This window comes from Bombyx mori, chromosome 7, assembly GCF_030269925.1.
Source record: "Bombyx mori chromosome 7, ASM3026992v2".
NCBI lineage: Eukaryota > Metazoa > Arthropoda > Insecta > Lepidoptera > Bombycidae > Bombyx > Bombyx mori.
In genome coordinates, this window is record NC_085113.1 from 3,660,894 (window position 1) to 3,681,339 (window position 20,446).

General features: G+C 36.1%; 1 protein-coding gene across 3 annotated transcripts in view; it reads right to left on the reverse strand.

The window, feature by feature from the left end:
• Positions 1–685: 685 nt before the first annotated feature.
• LOC101737427 (rho GTPase-activating protein 7) overlaps positions 686–20,446 on the reverse strand; it is a 371,551-nt gene continuing 351,790 nt past the window's right edge. For all 3 annotated transcript variants that reach the window (XM_038011933.2, XM_062669352.1, XM_062669353.1), the window contains exons 6-20: positions 16,549–17,152; positions 16,023–16,165; positions 14,324–14,464; positions 13,991–14,100; positions 12,791–12,958; positions 11,561–11,673; positions 10,807–11,059; positions 10,190–10,293; positions 9,614–9,741; positions 9,037–9,196; positions 8,781–8,875; positions 8,042–8,179; positions 6,948–7,088; positions 5,864–6,064; positions 686–5,126 (exon numbers count right to left, since the gene is read on the reverse strand). In XM_038011933.2, the coding sequence (XP_037867861.1) occupies positions 5,012–5,126; positions 5,864–6,064; positions 6,948–7,088; positions 8,042–8,179; positions 8,781–8,875; positions 9,037–9,196; positions 9,614–9,741; positions 10,190–10,293; positions 10,807–11,059; positions 11,561–11,673; positions 12,791–12,958; positions 13,991–14,100; positions 14,324–14,464; positions 16,023–16,165; positions 16,549–17,152 (2,614 nt within the window). In that variant the 3' untranslated portion in view covers positions 686–5,011. The remainder of the gene's footprint in view (positions 5,127–5,863; positions 6,065–6,947; positions 7,089–8,041; positions 8,180–8,780; positions 8,876–9,036; positions 9,197–9,613; positions 9,742–10,189; positions 10,294–10,806; positions 11,060–11,560; positions 11,674–12,790; positions 12,959–13,990; positions 14,101–14,323; positions 14,465–16,022; positions 16,166–16,548; positions 17,153–20,446) is intronic.

The window sequence follows — 20,446 nt, forward strand, 5'->3', positions numbered from 1 at the left end:
CCGGTAGTAGATTCATTCGCGAAGCAGTTACTCTTGAGTTGTTAGGTCTCCTTTGGAGGTGCTCGAGTAGCTGTTAGCAAATCCCACTCCTCCTGGCTTAGCCCTTGCTCGCTCACCTGCCTTGCCTTTTTCGTCTAGCCCAATTATGATATGAGAAGCAAACTTATAATATGGGTAAACAAAGATTTTATCAAAAAGGCAACCAATGAACAGCTCTATAAATCTATAGTATAACAATACTTCCTTCGACGTCTTTAAACATTCTCGACCACCCCCAATAAAATTTACTTATAGTAAAGAAATAAAGATGAAATAACTTCGTGTAATAAAAATCAAGGCTGCAGACATTGTTTGCTTAATTACTGGTGGTAGGACATCTTGTGAGCGCGACCGCGTCGGAAACGCCAATAGCCCTGTCTATTTCTGCTGTGAAGCATCACTGCCTCTCGGTTTGAAGGAAAATTCAGCTGTTGCGCTTACAATAAGGAGATTTAGAACTCATGTCTCAAGGTGATGGTGGCATTTATGTTGTTGAATACTATGGTCAGTAGTAACCACTTAACGCCAGGTGGGTTGTGAGCTCGTCCACCTATCTAAGCTATAAAACGATACCAATCGGGGAAAAGTTTGGGTAAAGCTAACTGTTAGCTAATCAAGATTTTAGAGAGAAAAAAAAAACACAAAATTAATTCAGTAAAATATGGTCCATATATTTTTCCATATCGAATAAAATCACAATGTGTTAGTTATTTTACACAAATATAACTAACCGACAAAGAGTATTTTACGGTGAATAATTCTGCTATTTCACATTTACGCTACATAATATGCCCTGAAGAGAATTATATCCGATAAAAACATTAACAATTTGTAAGAGTGCAGAAGATTAACTTCAAAAATACGTTAAACATTTATATATATTATTATATATTATATAATCCCTCAACACGGTAATAAATATAGAAATATATTGAAATTGGAATGATTGTTACAAACTGGAAACATATGTAATACGGGTCAATAATTTAGGATAGCCATATCATTTATATTATAGATTATAACACGCATACAATTATTGAATTTCGAATATTATAAACAGGATAACGCTTGAATCATGTCCAAAAGGTGACATGTTTCTTCGACAAAAATCTCCGTGCAACATTACAAATAACGAATTTAATATTACGTAGGTAAGTATCAGTTTTGTACTACAATGACGCAGGGACTGCAAACATTCATAGGTATTTGTATGTATGTATTACTATAGAATATGTCAGGGACTTATGAACTTTAGCAAATTTACTTATCCTTTCCTCTACGTCACAGATAAAATTACATAATAATATATCATAATGTGATGTTTTATTATTATTATTATTTAAATGCAACTTACAGCAACATTACATGTATTTTTTTTCATCAGATCTTGTTTGGCAAAGCAAACGCCGAATATTATTTTTTAAGTGACAGACATTAAAATTATGTTTTTTTAATTATTACAAATTAACATTGCTTTCAAAATGACTTTGTTATGTATTTTATAAATTATAATTGCATGTTGCCCAGTAGTCAACCTGTCCAAGGTAATTATTTCTTAACGACAGTATTGAAACAATCAACGTGGCGATTACATTTATGACCATTGTTAATGACAGGCTCAATAGTAATCTGATATAAACAAAAGTATATTTGTATTGTGCTATTTCCCTAACTCTCTCAAACATGTATGTTGCTGCTTAAGGCGTATAACTACATAATATATACATAATAATATAACATTTATATACTAGAAACGCACCGAGAACTTGTGATAAAGTAGGTAACTAATTTTACAATAACCATTTGAGATTACAGATCATAATATCAATTAATATTTACAAGAATATCTTCATAACGCGATATTTGGCTTTGAAGTGTTTATTTTATGAGGAAAATCTCTGTGGAATGTTCTCTGGGGAAAAACTTCGAAGAAAATCCTGTCTTTTACTATGGTCATAGTCGGTAGTCATCTTATGAGGTTTTTACGTCGCCAGTTGAAGACGATGATTATATATTACTAATATTTATATATTACTAATCTATGGAATATACTGGGAAAATCTTATTGATTTTCTTTAGAGTTGGCTGTTGACAATTCTTATAAATGATATGAAGGAAAAAAAGATCCCAGAGAAAATTGAAATAATACTTTTCTCATCATATCGACGCTTGAAAGGCAAACGTGACTAAGCGACAATGCGTGTACTTTACAGTAGACTAATTTAAAGTTGAAATACCTGAAAACAAAATTTATTTTAACGAATCTAGTTGTAGTAGAATCTAGCTAGTAGCTGTAGGATTAAAATGATTTTAATAGACCTAGATTTTTTTTTTTTTTTTGCGCATCGAGTATTGTTATTGCCTATCATTTAAGTACAAAGCAGTTATTGTCGCTTAGTCACGTTTGCCTTTCAAGCGTCGATATGATACTGGCTGGTTGTTTTTCGTTACACAATAAGACCACTTTTTTTATTTGTATCTCAACTATTGCGTTACTATAAAACGAAACCAGAGTCGGAACGTTGTCACGCGATTATTGCATGCAATTTCAAACGTCGACAAAAGTGTTTATGGCCGAGAAAGTTTTTTTTTCTAAGTCAGTATTGCAAGCGATGCAACTGTACTGCGTGTAAATGGCACTTATCATTTTTCTCTTATTAAGTAGAAGAAAGCGATAGGAGACATGATCTAGAATGATCCGAATACCTTTTTTAGAGATTCTGATTCGATCCAGAACGGGTCCCGATTTAGCAGTCTCTCGCTGCTCTATTCAACAGCCTATCAACAATTATAACATGATACGGGCATTGAGGATTTGAATCAATGTATTCGAAGAGTTTCATATGACTACAAAGAGATTCGGATATTTTTGATAGATTGGCCCGATATTACGAGATAATGGCGCGAAGGCGACCCGATTCATGAATAACAATGCTATCAGAGTTGTGTCGTGATAGAAATATTTAATCGGCGCTTTTAGGGTCTTGTTTAGGGTTTACACTTAAGGTATCACTATATTATAGAAACAAACGTCATACAACTAACTGACCCTATCGAACTCTTCTGTTAAAGGCCCACCGATAAAAATATGAACGAACTTTTTTATTTGACCGGGTTATTTGACATTTAAAATTGCCTGGCAGCATGAAAATAAAAATAATCCTAAAGTCTAAGTTGTATTTTGAACGACGGTATTCTTTTAGAATTTTATTCGAATTAAAAAAAAATCATCTTGAATTAGCGCTTGATTCTATAACTTCGAAGTATTCCAGAACATTCCAAAATAAACGTTATTGCTAATATTATTATTAAAAATTGTGATGCTTATAACACCTAGACATTGCTAAACAACTATTTACAATCAGACTTTTTACAACGCGATCGACTTACTACTTTTTTTCTTCCGGGAATAAATAGTAATTATTTCGACCCAATGTAAGAAAATTATTGAGATTCTACAATATTCTTGATTCAGAACAATGATAATTATTCTTAAAAATACGACCGAGTAGGTACCACAGAAATTACTTTACTACTCTGTCAGAACAGGAGCTAGTAACAAAATTCAAATTCAATAAGACTATATTTTATGTTTTGTAACTTTGTGAATGTTAAAAAAAAACCGGAAAACAAAGCGTCAAAAGTATGTTTTAAATAAGAAAAATATTTTCCAGTTTTTCGTTTTTTTTTTAAACACAACAGTGTGCTTAGTGCGAGTTTTTTAACTTTCTCGATAGCGTAAAAGTTAACCCAATTTTGTATGCAGTTAGAACAGCGCCTCTAGCGGCAAAACTCGCACTGAGCACACAGGACTCTCGAAAAAGGCGAGTTTATTGTGTGCAATGACAATTATCGTCTAGAACTAGTCGCACTATGACAAAACTCGGATCGATATGTTAACAATGATGAAAAATAAAGCGACACTCGCATTACAGAAAAACAATCTCATTGTGTAGTGATTTTGTTGTCTGTACTTGAGTTTTGAGTGAGTCATAACGAAGTTATTAATAATTTTCAACGAAGCTATGTACGTATCTTTAACCCTATAATTCCTAAACACACAGCAGGTACGGTTTGAATGTGATCCATTTATTTCAATATTGAATTACTTTAAAGTTTTTATTTATAAAATATGACTAGTGATATGTAACGATAACTTTACATATGTTAATGGTAAAATATTATTATTTCATATAGTTTTTTTTTTTAAAGATTTATTATATTCTGTTGTCGACATGAATGGATTTAATATCGACAAAAATTTTTTTTTTTTTTTTAATATTCTAGTATGAGTAAGGTTCGAGTTTATTAAATTCTATGAATTATTTTTGTCGATATTAAAAACATCCACATCAACACTACGATATACTTTTCAGACATAGAAATACATATTGCATTAATAAAATATTTACAACGCACCATAGGGTTTCTCCAACTAAATTTACTAAATATATCTCAAATAATTCAGGCTTTTTGGTGGCTCCCTTCACGGGATAACAAGGATCCAAAACATTTAAAATGGAGGTAGTTAAATGTTTAGATATATATATAAATTTAATCTAATATTATGCATTTTAAATCTTAAATCTTAATACGAACTTGAATCCCAAAGAGATGAATTAAATATACGCATGCGATATGCGATAACATCAACATTTATCGTAACGAGATTAAAAACAATCGAATAATCGATTAAAAATTTTGGTCACGAATATCGATAATTTAATATTTAAAACACTCACGAACATACATTGAGAAGTATTTTAGGTAAAATTTGTACAACACATTTTAAAATTAAAACATAACATTTAACACCACTACTAGGTCCGACGCTATTGTTATTTAAATATATATCGATAGCGGCCCCATTGAAATTATCGACCTTATTCCGTTCACCTTAGAGTCCGTTTCACGCACAGATGACGTCACCACGCCTACTTAAGCCAAGGTTGGCTTAAGTGGAATGCTTGGATCATACGTTGGATTCCGGGCCTTCCGTGTTGTGCTTGAACGAGGCTCGAATCCTGGCCAAGTACAGGGCGCAGATGTGCCCGTAGCATTTATTGTACCATTCTGGCGTTCGACCCCTGAGAATTACAATGATAAAATATTAAATTTGTAACAGAGCAAAAGGAGAATTCTTTGTTTAACTTTCGTTAAATTTAGTCGCTTTTTATTTAAAACTAGCGACCCATCCTCGCTTCGCTTCGGAAACTGTAATTTATTATTGATTTCTCCACTATTTAATGGATGTTATTATACATATAAACCTTCCTTTTCAATCACTCTGTCTATTAAAAAAAAACGCATTAAAATCCATTGCGTAGTTTTAAAGATTTAAGCATACATAGGGATACAGGGACAGAGGAAGCGACTTTGTTTTATACTATGTAGTGATTCTCATTTTTTTTAGGTTATGATTGTTTTTATTTATTGCTTAGATGGTTGGACGAGCTCACGGTCCACCTGGTGTTAAGTGGTTACCAGAGCCCATAGACATCTATCTACAACGTAAATGCGCCACCCACCTTGAGATATAAGTTCTAAGATCTCAGTATAGTTGCAACGGCTGCCCCGCCCTTCAAACCGAAACGCATTACTGGTTCACGGCAGAAATAGACAGGGTGGCGGTACCTACCCACGCGGACTCGCAAGAGGTCCAGTTCCTCAATTCTTATTTCTATTGTGAAAAAATCATGCGTTCTGGTTTATAGGGAGACATGCGTTCTATTAAAATCGAGACTTCGAGCCTACGCTCCTGCCGCCGCCCGACTCCATGAGTTCCAAATCCAAATTGAATCAATGTTGAGAGGTGCGTACTCACATGGTGTCGACCCTGGCCAGGTGCACGAGGCGGCTGCGCCCCTTGCCGGCCGGCTGCGCGAGGTACCGGGAGGCGAGCACCACGCCGCGCGGGCCGCACGCCGGCGCCGCGCCGTGCGCCACCGACGTCTCCGCCACGGCGCACCACCCGCCCCCGCCCCCACCCCCGCTGCCGCTCCCACCACTGCTTTGCTGCCACGACCTGAAACCAACAAACGATAAATCATAAGGTACCTAATTACTGAAGATTTCAGACGCACGAGGCATCCAGAAGTTTGTTAGTTACTACGATTCCGAATTACTACTTTTACACCGTTACTTTACACAGCTAAGTGGCCCGGCAGTTTGTAAAATGAGCCTCAACCTTTGAGCTTATTTCGGCCGTGAAGCAGAAATGCGTGTCGGTTTTAAGGGTTAAGTGGTAATCGGTAGCTTATTTATTTATTTTTTATTTATTTATTTATTTATGTACACACAGAAAACAAGACACAGTACAGAGTAATAGGAAAATTATGTACAAAGGCACTGCTTATTTCTTTGAGAAATCTCTTCCAGCAGACCTGCGAGAGGATTATGAGAATAATAATAAAAAGTGATAAGTGTGTTAGTTGTACCCCTATCATTAATTATGTCCATTGGCTACGGAGACAATTCATAATTAGGTGGGCCGCATTAGGTGGTCCGCTTGTTCATTATCCAATACAAAATCGAGTCTCAAAGACTGAAACCTAAATGTTTCAAAAAAAATTCCTATGTTGATAGCCTTGAGAGGCTATGCCAGCGTAACCTAACAAGTAGGTGAGCTCACGAGGCTCAAACCTAACGATGTTGCTAGCACTAACCCTGCAAGCAGAGCAGTGCTTCGCGAAATCTACCACCGGATCAGGAACGCGACCCACTGAGAAGATCCGGCGAGAAACTCAGTGGGCTGTGTCTGTGGGTTAGTTTATCAGCCGAGCCTTTTGTAGTCAGCAACAGGTTCAACGAAAACAGTGACCGGTGCTTGAGGTACCTAAAAGCCTCAAAAGGCAACATTATTGGATCGGGAGGATCCGAAATGAGTAGCACGAAAATCTTGAACTCACCGCAAAACGCAGTACTCCCGCGGCGGAAGATTGATGCAGGAAGCCGATACGTATTGAAACACTTCGGCGTTGGCACCAAGTTTTTCTGCAATCCTCCACTTCACCAGCGAATCATCCCAAATATGCCGCTCGCGGAGGATTCTAGAAGGATAGTTATAATTTACACATATTTTATATTATAAAGCGTGATCCATAGCATACAGCGTATTCTGTAAGTAGTGTAACTATGAAACTTAAAACACTCGCATTCCATATTCTATATATAAAACGTATTCTGAAGTCGTCGTGGCCTAAAGGATAAGACGTCCGGTGCATTCGTATCGAGCGATGCACCGGTGTTCGAATCCCGCAGGCGGGTACCAATTTTTCTAATGAAATACGTACTTAACAATTGTTCACGATTGACTTCCACGGTGAAGGAATAACATCGTGTAATAAAAACCAAACCCGCAAAATTATAATTTGCGTAATAACTGGTGGTAGGACCTCTTGTGAGTCCGCGCGGGTAGGTACCACCGCCCCGCCTATTTTTGCCGTGAAGCAGTAATGCGTTTCGGTTTGAAGGGTGGGGTAGCCGTTGTGACAATACTGAGACCTTAGAACTATATATATATCTCAAGGTGTGTGGCGCATTTACGTTATAGATGTCTATGGGCTCCAGTAACCACTTAACACCAGGTGGGCTGTGAGCTCGTCCACATACCTAAGCAATAAAAAAAAAATTCTATTGAAGACAAAGTTTTATAAATACACGATTTTAAAAAGGATGCATCCTGTTGAACTTAAAAGTCTATGCCTAAACACTAATTTAATAATAAAAACAAAAGAAATGCAAGACATTAAACGCAAGAAGTAAAATGGGTGGTTTTATCCTTAAGGGTGACCTAATGCATATTTGATAACCTTCAAGTTGACAAGCATCATCTAGGGAAACATATCAATTGCGGTATACTCGTAGCTACTTTTTGAAATAAAGTTGGCCATGATTATTATTTTTATGATAATATTTCCATTCTACATCTAAATAAATAAATATATTATAACACTTCATTTAAATTAATCTAATTCAGACAGAATAGACGGAAATAGCTAACCTTTGAACTACCTCCTGTGGCGGGGCTTCCACGTCTGTAGTCGCCCTCCACAATCTGAGTGGATGACCGTCTCCCACTTTCTTACAGCAGAGTTCCACATGCGGCGCCGCACCAGAAACTGACATCCATCCTCTCGTTCTGTAAGTTTAGAGTCATAGTCAATTGCCAGAATTTTTTTGCACTGACTAGTTAGTCCAAAATTCATATTCAATCAATATCAATTAAAAATAAGTAAAGTTGAGATTTTTTATTTATTTCATATATTTAGTTCATTCTCAAATAAGTTTTAGCATTTTAAAAATTTGTTACAGATTACGAATTTTAATACAAATAGATAAACACTTTACACAGCTAAGTGGCCACGAAACATCTACAATGAGAATGAAGTGAGAGTTGATCTTAAAGAATCATTACAATTCTGTTCATTATTAATATCATTAGTAAAAGCAGAACAAGTTAAAAATGCTCTAGTAATTATCAGCATATCATCTAAATAAAGCACTATATTCAAGATCAGAACTGCAGTAATTCTCTAAAGATGATCGAATGTGAGTGATAAACGCTCTAACACCGATGTCTCACCTCTTTCCCGAGCGGCCACAGACTCTAAAAAGCATGAAAAAAGTTAGATCTATAAGAAGTGGCAGTTGGAAAATAAATTTTATACATATCTAGAATAAAGTATATTGGAGTTAGTCGAGTTTTGTTTACCGTAAATCTATTAAAGATCAATACGTACTTTTCTTTGGCTTCTTTGATTAAAGCTTTGATGCAGGCCTGCTGAAAACCTTTCCAGTCTTGATTGAAATCAGCTCCCAATTCTTCTAATGACACCTGAGAATCAACGAATTTCGTGAATTCAATGAAGCAATTTAGTTTTGTTCGTCTTCTCTTGTGTTTGTTTTTACAGGGCGATTTAAAAGTTGAGTAATGATTCATGATTTGAGAGACTATTTTATATTTCAGGACACATTGTGTTAATAATGAATTCATACCGGCACACTCTCTTCGAAGTAGTTGAATTTGCATCTGGCCAGCATGTCAGCTGGAGCCAGAAATAATTGCATGTGTTTCTGTATCAATAGTAGTAAACAAGCGTGGGCTGCCCGGCTTTCGCTGATCTGCCTTTGATCCGCTACGCTTTCTATCACCATCCTGTTGAAAAGCGGAATCTGAATTTATCAACGATATTAATGATAGATCTCTCAACACTAGTCCGCAGCATCGGTTCATGACTTAACCTAACCTAACCTTTCTTAAGAAGGAAGGAGCCTGGAGATCAGTAATACAGGTCTTTGAACCTAGTACGACTTCAGCTCTTTCAAAGGCTTACAAAATAAATTATAAGGTTAATTTCCATTTGTATTTGTATTATACCTTTAAGAGAGAAATAAATAAATTATCATTATAATTGTCATTAATTATTTTAGAGAACATTTCTGAAATTTTATACATTTTCTATGCGCAAAAATTTTATCTAACATTATTAAATTTTATAACGCAATTTGTTATCGTTTCTCTTCTATGAGCATCATAAATCTTACAGAAAATTATCGTATTTCATGATTTTACCTGTTAGAATTCCCTTCTTTAGTGCTCCCAGTCTGCGGTGGAGCGTGATGCAGCCTCAGTAACGTTGGTGCCAGACAAACAGCCAAATTCGATGCTGTCATTTGATTCACCGCGGAATGTTCGGCTACCTGTAAAAATAATATATAAATTATTAAGCTACGTGTATAAAATTTAAGTTCTTTTAATTGCTGAGAATACTACAAAAATAGAACACGTGTATGGTCTTGACATAGTTAAGATTGACTTTTATGCTATAAGAAAAGAAAACAATTTTCATTAAAAATACATTAAGCTTTTTAAAACTAAAAACAAATATAAATATCTACTACTAGCTGACCCGGCAGACTTCGTAGTACCTCAATCCATAAATAAAAGACCTAAACTTTATATAAAATAAACTTAAAACAAACAAAAGGAATCCTTCCGACGGTGAACACATCAAAGGAAAAACAAAATTGTTATTTTTATTTAATTCCGAGCATATCTACCTTTTAAACCTTCTCTGGACTTCCACAAATAATTCAAGGTCATTTTTATATAATATATAGAATATAGATATAGATTATGAAGACTCACGTCAGAAAGAAATATGAGTAGTGAATGCAAAGCCTCCAAGTGCTCTTCGGGTAGCAGTAGTAATGCACATTGCACTGCATCAGGACGAAGAGGTTCAGGGACATCTGAAAATATATACAAATTAGGATAAATCAGTAATTTAACGATTGCTTTGTAGTCGTCGTGGCCTGAAGGATAAAGACTTCCAGTGCATTCGTGTTGAGCGATGCAACAGTGCTCGAATCCCCCAGGCGGGTACCAATTTTTATAATGAAATACGTACTCAAGAAATGTTCACGATTGACTTCCACGGTGAAGGAATAACATCGTGTAATAAAAATCGAACCCGCAAAATTATAATTTGCGTAATTACTGGTGGCAGGACTCTTGTGAATCCGCGCGGGTAGGTACCACCACCCCGCCTATTTCTGTCGTGAAGCAGTAATGTGTTTCGGTTGGAAGGGTGGGACAGCCGTTGCAACTATACTGAGACCTTAGAACTGATATCTCAAGGTGGGTGGCGCATTTACGTCGTAGAGCTGCAAGCTCGTTCATCCATCCAAGCAATAAAAAAAAAACAAAAACAAACATAAAATTATTACAGCAAACATAATAATAATCGTTAGATTATTACTTACGTTGAAAAATAGCAATAAAAGTTTCGCTGAGTTTATTTGTGAGTAATGCATCGGGTAGTTCTCTGAAGTATTGCTTAACCATGTCCGCAACGTCATGAGCCTGAGCGCCGTCGAAGTTCAAGCTTGACTGGTTCTGATCGATGGTGTTCATGTTCTCTATAGCGAATGCGGCATTAGCTGCACCGGCTGCTTCGACAACGCTACGAAGTTTCGCAATCCTTGATTTTACTCCGGCCTTCCTGAATATGCCCATCTGAAAATTTAAAACGGAAAGTTAATAAATCATTTACGTAGTACCAATCTTGAAGTGTATTGGAACACCAAAGTATACCCAATACGCGATTTTATATGAGATGCACCCATTATCAATCACATGTTAAAGTGAATTTGTAAGCTGAGCTAATAAATGATTTTTGATAATAATTTTTACTGGTGGCAGGACCTCTTGTGAGTCCGCGCGGGTAAGTACGACCACACCGCCTATTTCTGCGGTGAAGTAAAGTATGGCGTTTCGGTTTGAAGGGTGGGGCAGCTGTTGTAATTATACTTGAGACCTTAGAACTTATATCTCAAGGTGGGTGGCGCATTTACTTTGTAGATGTCTATGGGCTTCAGTAACCACTTAACACCAGGTGGGCTGTGAGCTCGACCACGCAACTAAGCAATAAAAAAAATTATAAATGTCAAATATTATTAATTAAAGTTATGTCATTTTAATGTAATTTAGTATATAGAAACACTAAAAAGTCCTGACCTGATCTAATGCATTGGTTTTCAGCCAGTTCAAAGCACACTGGATCGGTTTGGGGAGTGCGTGACCAGTCCTTTGCAGTGACACAGTTAGGGGTACACCAAATACTGTTTTATCTGAAAAACATCAACACAAAAATTCAGAATATTTTTATTGTTTTTAAGGCATTTGTCACCTTATTTTTAGAGTTAAAAAAAATACTCAATTCTCCATAGTTGAAAAGATCGCCATGGTGAAATTGATTTTAAGGATCGTCGAAGAAAACGGCCTAATCTATTTTCGTTCTAGAAAAAAAAAAAGATGAATTATGCTGCGGTTTTGCTTAGATCTATGGTGGTAGAATAGATTGTTGGTTTCTTCAATTAGTACCTTAAAACAATCCCAGTGGTACAGACGAAACAGTACAGAAAGAGTAACGTGACCATTTCTTTATCGTGTCAAAGCGGGACGTCTACGGAAGTTCGTATATATAAATAAATAAATATTTACTAACACTCACGCCATGTTAACTGGTCCCGTGATAAGTTCGTAAAGAACTTGTGTTACAGGTACCAGATAACGGAAATAAATGTAAGATTTTTATTATACACATACACATATTTAATATACATCCATAACCCTGGAAAATACATTTATATTTATCATACAAATATCTTCCCTTGACGAGATTCGAACCCGCGACCCCCTTGTGTAGTGACCATGTCACTTGCCACTACACCAGACTACATATTATATAGGGTACGTCGGGGTAAGATGTAATATTTAAGTGCAAAATAAATAAAAAATGCTTTAAAAAATGACTTGAAATAATTTATTATGGTATCTTACCCTCACTGGCATCTTAATTCTTACACCAATTTGCCCAATATTTATAAATAATTTCGCAACAAGAAACTACTTTTCTACAGAAAAAAATTGAGTTACTTTAGTATGTATTTTGTAATACAATAAGGATTTGGGATAAGTAAGTAGGTATTCGGCAAGGTTCTAATAAACAAATGCACAACAGATAAATGAAAGCAGGACATGTTTGTTCTCGTTGGGGACAGCAGGACGGACAGCCTGAAAGCGGGACAATCTCGCTCAAAGTAGGACGTATGGTCACGTTAAGAAAGAGGTCTAAGTCCTTAAAGAGCTTGAACCGGCGTACGCGTCTCCCGATCATCAAATACACGTGAATTTTCCAATTTATCAATGTCCTAGCCCATTTCCTTCAAATAAAAAAACACTCACCTTTATAATCAGGAGTTTTGATTTTCCGTATAAGTTTCGGTAGCTCCCAATTCCAGCCGGATTTATGTGATGGGCAGTATCTCTCCATGCAGGCGGTTAATCTTAGAAGAGCCAGCTTCCTCAAGATATGTAATTGTCCGCAGGATAATGAAGCCATTGGTCGCGATACTGCGTTTAAAATGATTGAATTATTATCAAATCTTTCTCTCAGAATGTAAGCCTTACTATGATAGTTCATATCATTCAAACCTATAAATCTGCCGTGGCCTAATGATTGATTTTATTGGTATGATCGCAAAGAGTCCGGTGACCCTGCAAAAGTTAATAATATCCTACGACAAAATCTAAAAATATCTATTTTGGTCTGAATATAAATACCAAACTACCACGACAAGAAAAATATTATAAAATTGATTCTATGGAAAATGGAAAATCCATGTTTTCGCAAAATACTAAAAGAAAACGTTTGAAATTAGAACATTCACTCACACACGCCAACACACATAAACACTCACCCACATTCAACATGAAATTCAATAAATTATCATTAGTAATTTTGGCGAACATTATTTGTTTAGTATTACGCCGATTCACTATAGTTTGCGTTAATTAGTTTCGTAGCCTAGAGCAAGATTAGGCTTAATGAAGTACAAGAGAGCTACAGACTTGGTTAAGAAATAGAATATCATTGACGTTCTATTTCAAGTTCAAAATATTTTAATTTTCATTTATTTGAATTAATACATACAACTAGCTACAGTTGTATATAAAGGCTTGAAGTTTATTCACTTATTTAAATACCATCTATCGCATTCTGATGCCATTTTCATTTTCCTTGAAATTTAAAGGTGGTGGTAATTGATACTTGGTACCTAGGTACTTGAGACGGTAGCACCTCTTGTGAGTCGGCACGGGTAGGTACCGCACTGCCTATTTCGAAACATTACATTATAACCGAAAGGTTTGAAGGATGGGGCAGCCGTTGTAACTATACTGAGACCTTAGAACTTATCTATCAAGGTGGGTGGCGCATCTTAGTCGTAGTTGTCTATGGGCTCCAGTAAACAATTATCACCAGGTTTGCTGTGAGGGCGTCCACCCACCTAAGCATTAAAATAATAAAAAAAATAAAAAAATAATAATATATATATATCCGTATATGCCTACAGTTAAAAAAGGCTTTTAATAAAAAGTACTCACAGTATGAGTCAGGGTCTTTTTGATTCGGTGCAGGCTGAAGAGTATTGTTGGCTTTCGGTCCTCCATTTAGGGCACCAGTACGGAAGGAATACCATCTTTGTATACTGCTCCTGAAATAAACAGATAATAATTTTAAATACACCTACATAATTTTATGATACAATTAATTAATGAGATTGGCTTTACATTTTCAAATTTTAGTTTCTATTTAATTATGAAAATCATTATTCGTATTTTTAATAAGAAATTATAGTGGTCCAAATTTAATCCATAAGATTTTTAGAATGTTTCCAAAAACAGGTCGACTTATTTTCTAGATTAAACTCTCCTTACTTTTTACTCTTCAGATCGAGGCTATCATCGTCATCGTCTTGATCGCCATCATGAGACCTGGAACCCGCAGAATTTGGACTGCTATCAAGCTCAGAGCTCCTTGATGCAGATTTGTCCCTTTTCAGACTTCTGTCGCGGAATCTGTTATGAATATTCAGAAATAATATTTTCCATTCCGACATATTCTAACATATTCGAGAAAAATCGATAGGGATAGGTGGTGGTGGAACTTATTAGCTATAAGGCGTAAGGTGAATATTCCTACGGCAATGCGGTCATATGGTCCGGTTTTAAACAGTAGATAAATACTATACCATACGATTGAAATTACGAAATATAGTCTCAAGGTAGGTTGTTCTACTTTATACATCTGATTGTCTATGAGCCATTTACATACCCAATCCTGTGGACCGAATGGTAAACAGTCGACGTCGCCCTAAGCACGTTTTTACGGATTTTCCCGATTCATTAACGATGCTTTTAGGTAACCATCGCTTGCGCCGAAGGGCTCAACGATTAAATTAACCTATAGACACAGCCCACTGAGTTTCTCGCCAGATCTTCTCAGCGGATAATTTCTGATCCGGTGTTAGATTCTGCGAAGCTTGCTAGGGCTGATGTTAGCAACACTTCCGTTTTGAGCCCCGTGAGCTCACCTACACGTTAGGGTGAAGCTGAAATAGCTTCTCAAGGCTATCAGCATAAGTAGGGAAACAAGAAGATACAATAATTAACCAATGGACAGTAGGTAGATCATTTACGCGATAAAACACATGAAGTGATATTTGCGCGAATCTCGATCTCCAATTTCAACAACAAACTCTATAATGTTTGTGTTATCATTTGGAGTATTTCTATAGCCTTATTTTTGTGGTGGCAGAAATCATTTTAATGTTGAAATATTTTCCAACTCATATTGTGGTCGATGTTATTCATTAACTTTCTAAGAACGGAGTAACTGCTTGGCTTTAATTGGCGTCGTTAGTAAAAACATAGTAATATAGCTTGGGGAGCTACAACTTTGTGAGTAAAAAATAGAATTTACTAAGATTAAATGAATGTTGTTTAATATTGTGTTTGGATTTGACGCAAGGCGTATTATCGAATTCAGTGGCACTATAATTATAAGTCACACTTATAGCTTATATCCGGATCTAATTGAAGTATAGCCTCATTCAGATAAGGGTTAGCAATGTATAGATGTAGGTAGATTCTACATTACCTATGAATAAAATGTCTGCTCTAGAAGAATTTTTTAATCGAGGCGAGTAATTTTAATTGATTGTTAATTCTATGGCTAATGGCGATGACTAATTACAAATTTAAACAAAAGAAACAGTTCAATCCAGAATATTTATTATGTTATTTAGTTATTACCGAAATTCATCTCAAGCTAGCTATTTAATAATTTATACTATACAGTGATCTAATCATTCGGATATTATATTACTAGTGTACCTAATGTAAATTGTTTTAATGAGCTGTATTTAGCCTCGTGTGTAATTTAATGTTTCCAGTATTCATTTTCATTTTATCTGTAGGAGTTCAACAGAGTTTGTTTGATGAAGTTGATGACTTATATTCATTTATTAGATAACTTTGTTAATCAATAGTCATAGTCTACAGGGTCTACAGTCTACAGAGTTTTAGATTCCCTTAAACACCATATAGGAATTTATGATCTGTAGTAGGCACTTACTTTTGTCCTTCCTTTCCTAGGTTTAATGAACTCGTCCTTATTGCTTGTCGCCTATGTGGAGTGTGCCCTGGAGATTTTTGTACTTCCCGCAATATTTCAGGATCCGCTTTTAGCTCTACCGGTGATGGTGGTTCAACATATACCTAAATAACAAAATAAATAACAATTATTTCTTATTTGGAAGCAATGTCAAATTTTAATGTGTGTTCAAGTTAATATCTCACATTGAGATATCACTACCAAACATTTGATGAAATTATCTAACATCATATTTATGTAAAATATATTTGTATATAGGCTGCACTAGGCCGTATCGTTCGCTCGCAAAGGCACGTATTACCATCTTAGGAATTTGTGTCGCAAAATAGTATTATTTTGGTGTTTGGAAAGAAATAGCTGTTACACAGTTCAGGTAATTGGGTTATATAAGCTTCGACTGGCCATAAGACGGTGCATCATTTTGTTATCTATAAAAATTGTACACAGTGATGTATAGAAAAATAATATAAGTATTCGAAATGTTCACCTCAGTGTTGTGGGTGTTGATTTCTTTGTAATAATTATGTCTCCAACTAGCCGGCTGACATTCTGAATCACTTAAAGCACTTGAATCATCATTCTTGAGCCCTCTGTTAAATATCCTTTTGGCTCGGCCGAGTTTCGACTTGGAGCTCTTGTTACTAGAACTCATGCTGCCATCTGACGCGTATGAAGAACTGTCATCACCGAACGGAGGGTTCAGGACGAAGGATTGTTCTAGAGGAGCTATCGGTGATGGAGGCATTATGGTCATAGGAGAAGGGGGCTGAGTTCGGATACCAGCGTGTGCTGGTGAACTATGGAAATCTGGGAACGGGAATGCTGTTGGCGAGGTCGGTGTCATATCAATATAATTCAGATCTGGGTACTGGTCGGTTTGTACATCTAGAAAGTGGGGCGAAGATACGATAACTTCGGTTCTGTTTTGGCGTTTTCTTCTCCTAGTCTTAAGTGATTCAACTCTACGAAGCAATGCTTTGGCTCCATCGCGTAGTCTTTCCGAGCCGGTCCTTCGGAAACGGGTACCCGTTTCTTCTTCATCTTCTTTGTCGCTTGGTAACTGAATTACTGGTTGACCAGGAATGTTTAAACTGAAACAAAATTATTCATTAAGAATTCGTTTTATACAAATAATTGCCACATAACATTACATGGAATTAAAAAATATCAGTATATAATATTCTTTTTTTCCTGAAAATTTAATAGCATTTCTTCTTATCCCTGATATTACTTCCATAACGAAGCTTAATCGAGTTTTTGTGAGCGTAAAATGTAAAATTCTAGCTAACGAAACAATTTAAATGCTTTCCAAGAAGCTCACAGTATACGCAGTTACTGAAGTCAATAAAACAAAAGGAAATGAGCTTTACCCAGATTATAATTACAAACTCTGAAACACATTCTCTTCCAAATGGGTCGTAACTTTTGTTAATGTAAGAACTTTTTAGTAGCTGAACTGACAAATCCAACACGACTGTACTTGGAGGGCACAAGAGATAAAGGTCCAAATTAGAATTGATAAACTTTACGACTCTCCCTTCAATTACGTGACAAAAAAAATATTTTATATTTTTGATTATTTATTTACTCTTTTTTATTATTTTTCAATTATTTCGAAGATCTTTTTGTTTCCTTATAAACCCTTATTCTTATTTTGTTTCCTTATATGTATATATATGGACGCTTGAAAGGTAAACGTGACTAAGCTACAATAACTGCTTTGTACATAAATGATAGGCAATGACCATATTCGATGCGCAAAAAAAATATATTTCTAGGTCTATTAAAATAATTTTAATCCTACAGCTAGATTCGTTAAGATCTAATTTTTTTCGGGTATTTCAACTTTAAATTAGTCTACTGTAAAGTTCACGCATTGTCGCTTAGTCATGTTTGCCTTTCAAGCGTCGATATGTATATTTATCTCCCTGCATGCTCATTAACTATAAAATACTTAATGATCAATGGATTTAAATCTCGAATTACATTTTTTTATAGCTTAATCGGGTGGCCAAGACCATGGTCTACCTGGTGTTAATGGCCATCGGAGCCCATTTGTTTACTAATGTTTCACATCTATGCGAAGAAGTCAAACATTCTGGTGTGAGTGGTAGCACTATAGCACTCAGTACTAATTGAGTCTTGAATCTCATTTGTCTAGGTTCATCGCAAAATTCAGTGATATTTAGGATTTTCAATGCTTAATACGAGGTGAGCCCTGAAGCCGTTAGCTTATCTAAAGAAAAACAAATTTGACGATAGCAAAATATACCATACATTTTAAGTTAACTAATACTATAAAGTAATATTAATATAGTCTTTGCACAGAAGTACGTATAATCTATTTTAATATTCAAAAGAGATTTAATTCAGTCGAAATTAATGTTTGCCTCGTGCATTGCACAACACTCCGCGACAACAATATTACGAGAGGGAATTAAAAATTTACGTATGTGAAAAGTTTTAATGAGATACTGCGGTTTTGTATCTGCATCAGAATATTTCCCAGCTTTTGTGACGCAATTAATTAACTACGAATCATAAGAGATGACATTTTGGTATTTATTTTACTTTTATATATGTATTTTTCTTCCTTACTTATTTATTCGCTGGTAGCCTGAGAGGCTATTCAAGCTATGCCTGGACAGGTAGGTCAACTCACGGGCTCAGCTTCAGAGAATTTTCTAACACTAGCCTTAGCAAGAGTCTACCACCGGATCGGAATCGCGACATATAATCGCGATAACATTTTTTTAATACGGGAATTTTATGATATATTTCTATTCCACTGTTTAAAGTCTACGAAATTAAGCGGAGTGCAGCCCAGTTCCGCTGAACCCGTCTGAGTCAACAAAACTTCTAGGTAGAACGAAAAAAATAATGAAATGTTCAAATATATTACTTAAAAAAGAAAGAAATAAAAGATAACTAAAAGAAAATATTTTTACGAAGTAGCTACGAATACTAAATTTTCGCTAAAATAATTTTCGTTATAATCAAGGGCGACAGGTGGTTTTAGAATAACTTCGACACACGATTATATCTCATTTAATTAGCGGTAAAAGCGTGAGGTTTACTAGTAGTCTATTAAAACAGAAAAACAATGTACAGTACCAGGCAATAAATATTGCTCATCGATATTTAGAAAGAGACAGTCGTCTAATTTTGTTTTTGTTGTAGAGCGTTACCTGTGTGCGACGAAACACTAACGATCCGGTATCTATGGAGACTAAAATTAAATATCAATTAGGTAATGTGCGACAGATATAACGCTCTACGAAGCAAAAATTTACCGTATCTTTCCCAGGGTCGATGTGCAGTATTTATCGCCGGGTACTGTACCTTGCGCATTTTATAGCCAAAATTATATTCCAAATGCCACATAATACACACTTTTTTTACTACTCGTAAAGCTGTTATTAAGCAGAGCTGAATTAGAAATCGGACTTCAAAAAAAGTTTTACAATAAAACAATTTGTACGGTACAAATTAATGTTCACTAACTTTAACTACCAATTTGTACTTCGAGTAATGGACGCTCGTGAAGTTATAGCCTGAGTGTAGAATTTCAGTGAGCTTTAATTAATAAATCGAGTTGGTCCTGCAAGAAGCCGTTTTGATGTTATGTTTATGGTCAGTCCAATTTCAGTTATGACGATCGTAAGCTGTTAGTTAATTCCTATATTATTATTACGGGGTCGTCGTACTCCCTTACGGGGGCACGGAGCGGGCCTCGGGGTAAACCCCACTACCCGGGCAGACGCTCCCTGCCACATAGGGCAGGGGTGAAATAGATGCAAGACTGGATTGGGGGGAGGGCTGTTCGCAGCGTGCTTCGGCACACTCACATCGACAAAAATACATACATATATATAATACGATGGGCAGTCTGGTGACGGCTCGATGCCCGCGGCGGTGACACCCCGGCGCCGGCTGCTGTCCTCTGCTTCCTTACAGCTATAATTTTTTTTTTTTTTTTTTTTTTTTTTTTTTTTTTTTTTTTTTTTTTTTTTTTTTTTTTTTTTTTTTTTTTTTCCTTATTATCTAACTACAACTAACTACTAACTAAACTAAACTAACTAAACTACTATATACAACAGGGACAACAGTCAGCAACCGTGGGGCCCGCCACCGGCCCCATGCCGCGGCCCCACCTCTACAAACCAGAGGAGGAGCCGCGGCACTAGTTTGGCGCTCACCCGTTCTGGGCTCCCCAAAAGGGGAAGACCATCGCGGGGAGGGACCGATGTTAAACACTCCCCAGACGGGGGAGTGGTCCACCCAGGGGGGGTGGGAAATGGGTCCCCATAAGGGGGCACCCCAACGATGTGGGGGGACATGACGAGTGTGGACAGCTCAGTCCCATGGGGGCACTCATTATGAGC